Source organism: Zeugodacus cucurbitae, chromosome 6, assembly GCF_028554725.1.
Source record: "Zeugodacus cucurbitae isolate PBARC_wt_2022May chromosome 6, idZeuCucr1.2, whole genome shotgun sequence".
Classification (NCBI taxonomy): Eukaryota; Metazoa; Arthropoda; class Insecta; order Diptera; family Tephritidae; genus Zeugodacus; species Zeugodacus cucurbitae.
Genome location: NC_071671.1, coordinates 29,000,965 through 29,006,174, shown reverse-complemented (window position 1 = coordinate 29,006,174; position 5,210 = coordinate 29,000,965). Strand labels below are relative to the sequence as shown.

General features: G+C 35.0%; 1 protein-coding gene across 1 annotated transcript; it reads left to right on the top strand.

The window, feature by feature from the left end:
* Window positions 1-1,070: 1,070 nt before the first annotated feature.
* LOC128922636 (uncharacterized) lies at window positions 1,071-4,847 on the top strand. The gene is made up of 2 exons (XM_054233819.1): window positions 1,071-2,418; window positions 2,984-4,847. Exon 2 carries the CDS (start codon window positions 3,349-3,351, stop codon window positions 3,868-3,870), a length of 522 nt encoding a protein of 173 aa, XP_054089794.1. The 5' UTR covers window positions 1,071-2,418; window positions 2,984-3,348; the 3' UTR covers window positions 3,871-4,847.
* Window positions 4,848-5,210: the final 363 nt, after the last annotated feature.

The window sequence follows — 5,210 nt, the reverse complement described above, 5'->3', positions numbered from 1 at the left end:
GTTTCTGAAAATAAATTCACAGAATTATCTGTTCATTTGTATAACGGTATGCAAAAAAGTTGCGTTATATGTTGGGAAGTTGCTAAGATCATATTCAGAGTAATAAGTATCGTGGTTGGCGAAAAAATTAAAATAAATTCGCAGGTGATCTAGTCGGGTGTGCTCATATAATTAAGCCAATGTAACGAAACCTTAGCAATCACGACCTGGTTAAAAAAAAGTATTAAAAAAGTGAAAAGTTTATTGGTTCCATTTAATTTAAAGTGTTTTTTGAAAGTTTTCTAAAAAATGGGTAAGAACAAGAGTTCAGTTCCATGTGAGCCCTATGGAAATATTACCAAATGTTCAAAAATATTGCGAAAATAGTGGAATATTTAACATTTTCTTGTAATAAGATCTATTTTACTTTTTTATTAGTCCATTTGACAAGAATATTGAGTTGGATACCTATTATAATCCGCGAATAGTGAAAACGCGAATAAAGGAAGTGCGAATAAGGAGCTTTTACTGTACCAAAAGAATAAACTTTCGAGCATAATTTGTAATTGTAAACAAAATCGAAAGAACCATACGCGTAATGTTTGTAAATTTGTTTCCATGCATATGTGCGTAAATATGTGCCTCATGGTTGGTTGTAAAATCTTCGCTGTCACGGACAACGAATGGCCGCAAATTGTGAATTTTTGTTCTCAAGTCTAAAGCTCTAGTTATCCATGATTGACTTGACCTAGAGAGACTTGAGAACTGTCACATAAAAGATCCGTTTAATGGACCTTGCTTGTATTTGATTACCGAACGCTTGACTTAACTTGAAAGTCTGTTGAATTTAGAACTCTAAGTTACGTTGACATTTGAACTGCTCTCCCCCTCTCACTGCTTCTCTTTTCATTCTCATTATGACACTATTCCAGGTTGCCTGAATGTTTTCGGTTAAAATTAAATATGTTAAAATTCTAATCTTTAAATATAATAATATAATAAATCTTCAAATAAAGAAAAATTAAGATAATTCAGAGGAAAATACTTTTTCACAACAATTATTTTTTAATGTGTTTAATAAAACAATCTTTTATTTTATTTATAACGTAAATACTTGTTTAACTTTAAGTGCAATAAACAAATCAAATGAAATAGGTACAATATGAGGGTAATTTTGCAACAGAAACATAACTATTGCAAATCTTTGCAAGAATTTGTGGTGATCTGTTCAGAAAAAAAATATTTTGCGAATTTATGTAATGAAAAATTGATTGTAAATGTTCAAATACAATTTGAATAAATTATTTATTCACCTGTCTTCTAACAATTCTAAATATCGTAAAACTGAACTACGCGAGCACGTTTATTTTGTGCTATTCTGCTCAAAGCTATATTCATATACATATTTATTAAAATATTTTCTTTCAAACAGAAAATTTTCACGTGTTCACAGATTTTTTGATAGTGAACATTTTTATACTCTCGCAACCTGTTGCACAGAGTATTATAGTTTTGTTCACATAACGGTTGTTTGTGTCACCAAGAAATAAAAGAGTTAGATATGGGGTTATATATATATAAATGATCAGGATGACGAGTGGAGTTGAAATCCGGATGTCTGTCCGTCTGTCCGTCCGTGCAAGCGATAACTTCAGTAAAAATTGAGATATCTTAATGAAACTTGGAACGCATGTTCCTTGGGACCGTGAGAGGGTTGCTTTCGAAAATGAGCAAAATCGGTCCACTGCCACGCCCACAAAATCGCGAAAATAAAGTTATAACAGTAAAATTTGGAATAAAGGATCGCACTAGGAAGGGGCATAGTTGGATGTAATTTATTTGGGGAAGTGGGCGTGGCCCCGCCCCCAAACCGGTTATTTGTATATATCTCACAAACCAAAATCAAATCGGACCATATGTTTTCAAGGCCCCATAAATCGAACATGAGGACCTCGGTGCTACTAACCTAACATTAGGGTTTCCAACTTTCTATGGACTTTATATAATATATGTATATGACGAATATGTGGGTCAAATTGTGTATTATATAATATTAATTAAGTTAAATAAATAAATTGCGAGAGTATAAAATGTTCGGTTATACCCGAACTTAGCCCTTCCTTACTTGTTTGTATACTAGTTTTAAAATCTTCAATCTTGGTGATATTTTAATTTAATAAACGTAATTTTAAAGCTAAATCTGCACATCTGGCAACTCTACCCAGAAACTATAATGTGACGGACATGTATGCTAGAATAAACTAGAATCAACAATGAAATCGATAACTTGCCAGATTTATCCAGACATCGATATTCGTAGTTGCCAGAATGTTCGAGTGACGATAACTTGCTAACAATAGGGTATATAAGGGCTGCCGGACTGGCAGCAACACACAGTTCTAATTAGAGAGTTGCCGAGTAAAGTGCAAGAAGTTATAAGTAAGCAGTTGTAAACTCGAATAACGAGTAATAAAGTGTTAAGTTCTTTGAATTAGAAATAAAGATAGCCATTATATAGTGACTATTAAGACTAGCTGTGTCAAATATTTCTTACCGCTGGTGGGGGAAAATAAATGATAGTCTAGCCTTTGAGAAATTATTTCATTCTAGTTTTATTTTCATTTTGTCACTGCTTAAATACAATTTTTGAATATATCTTAAGAAACTAATTATATGTGTATGTGTGTATGTCTATATGTATATTTTATATGTTGCACGATAAGGGGTTATTTCAAATGCACACATGCAATTGTCCAAATGTATTTTTATAACCAATAGGTTATCTTGTGCATACATATAAATATGTTTGTTTATTAATAGTTGAGTGCATGCGTGTTGCATATAGATGCATGCGTGCCTCATATAAATGTATGTGTGTTGCATATAGATGCATGCGTGCCTCATATAAATGTATGTGTGCAACATATAATGTATGCTTGTTGCATATTAATGCATATATGTTTATGTGTTTATTTATGTATACAAATTTATGTTTTATATGTAGCTCCTCGGATTTGCTAAGGCATAAAAGAATGCATGTTCAATGTTATTTGAACAGTGACTTTTATTTGACAATCCAGTGATCGAACTCAGGGCAGAGTTTTAGAGTAAACGATTTATTTTGGAAATCCGTTACAATTGGTGTCAGAAGTGGGATTGACAAATAAAATTCCATAGGAGATAATGGTTAAAGATACCACAACTCAAAAAGGAGTTGGTACAACGAGGCTTAGCAACGAATGGGTTGAAAGCTGATTTACAAGCCCGTTTGCGAGAGGCCATGGAAGAAGACAACATCAACGTGGACGAATTTGTTTTTGAATCGCTGTTAGAGGAATCGAGTAATGTCAGGAGTAATCGTCAGGAGTAATGTACATGAACATGATTTTGTCTGCAGTGTCCCAGATGTCATCGCAGATGTCGTCACAGTTGCAGGCGCAGTCATTAGAAATAAAGGAGATGGAGACAAGCTTAACAACAAAGTTGTCCCACCAAATAACAGAGCTATCATCACAAATATCAGCTCAGACGTCAGCACAGTTGAAGGAACAGGACGCCCGTATATCACAGGTGACTTCACAAATAGCAGAAGTGTCAACAAAAATTTCAGAAGAGCAAGACAAGATCAAGACTGATGTGGAAGAATTGAAAGACAAGATTAAGACTGATGTGGAAGAACTTAAAGATCGTTTCCGTGACCTACAATTAAATCGACAAATGGTGTCAACAGGACTTGTCAAAGTCAACACTCCATCATTTGACGGCACAACTCCGTTCCAGATTTTCAAACTCCAATTTGAAAAGACGGCAGATACGAATAAATGGAATGCGGAAGACAAAGTTGCCGCATTGTTCGTGACTTTAAAAGGGACTGCTGCGGAAATTCTATAAACTATACCCAATTGCGAGTCAAGCAGTTACGAAGCGTTGATGGCTGCTGTAGAAAGGCGGTATGGGAGTGAGCACAGGAGGCACCTAACTCCCATATACATAATATTAGGGTTTCCAACTTACAATGGACTTTATACCAAATACATATAAGACGAATATGTGGGCCAAATTGTGTGTTATATTAATGAAATTAAATAAATAAATTGCGACAGTATAAAATGTTCGGTTACACCCGAACTTAGCCCTTCCTTACTTGTTTTGGTTGCTGTCTTCGATCCATAATGACAACGCCACTTCCATTTTTTCTATTGCTGGATCACGAACAATTTTAGCTGACAGTGAAGTTGAAGCTACAGACAGATTTTTTTTATCGATCGTACAGTTGATTCGTTGACATTGAATGAGTGTGATATGGATGCAAATGACTCTCCAAGGCGTAAACGATCAAGCATTTCTATTTTCACTTTAAGCGATAACACAACTTTCACAGTCGCAACAAAAGTTGCTAAGAGAGTATTATAGTTTTGTTCACATAACGGTTGTTTGTAAGTCATAAAACTAAACGAGTTAGATATAGGGTTATATATATCAAAATGATCCGGATGACGAGATGAGTTGAAATCCGGATGTCTGTCTGTGCGTCCGTCCGTCCGTCTGTCCGTGCAACGGATAACTTGAGTAAAAATTGAGATGTCTTAACGAAACTTGGAACAAGTATTCCTTGGCACCCTGAGGAGGTTGCTTTCGAAAATGGGCAAAATCGGACCATTGCCACGCCCACAAAATGGCGAAAACCAAAAACCTACAACGTGTCATAACAAAGCCATAAATAAAGTTATGAAAGTAAAATTTGGAATAAAGGATCGCACTAGGAAGGGGCATATTTGGATGTATTTTTTTGGGGAAGTGGGCCTGTCCCCGCCCCCAAATCGGTTACTTGTATATATCTCGCAAACCAATAAAGCTATATGAACCAATTTTTTTTAGCCACTTCTTAATACAGTCCAAAAATGAAAGAAATCGGATAATAACCACGCCCACCTCCCATACAAAGGTGTGGTTGAAAATTACTAAAAGTGAGTTAACTCACTAACGAAAAACGTCAGAAACACTAAATTTTACAGAAGAAATAGAAGAAGGAAGCTTCACTCAGATTTTTTTACAAAATGAAAAATGGGGGTGGCATCGCCCACTTATGGACACCCTGAAAACACGGATAAAAAATGGGCGAAATCGGTGCACAACCACGACTATTTTCTTATAACTCAATTTTGAATTCCACCTGATTCCTTCACTTTATAATGTATACATAAGGAACCAATGAAGATAGCGGAATAAAA

Bases quoted from the DNA above. Each gene is read 5' to 3' on its own strand.
- LOC128922636 (XM_054233819.1), top strand. From the start codon at position 3,349: ATGTACATGAACATGATTTTGTCTGCAGTGTCCCAGATGTCATCGCAG.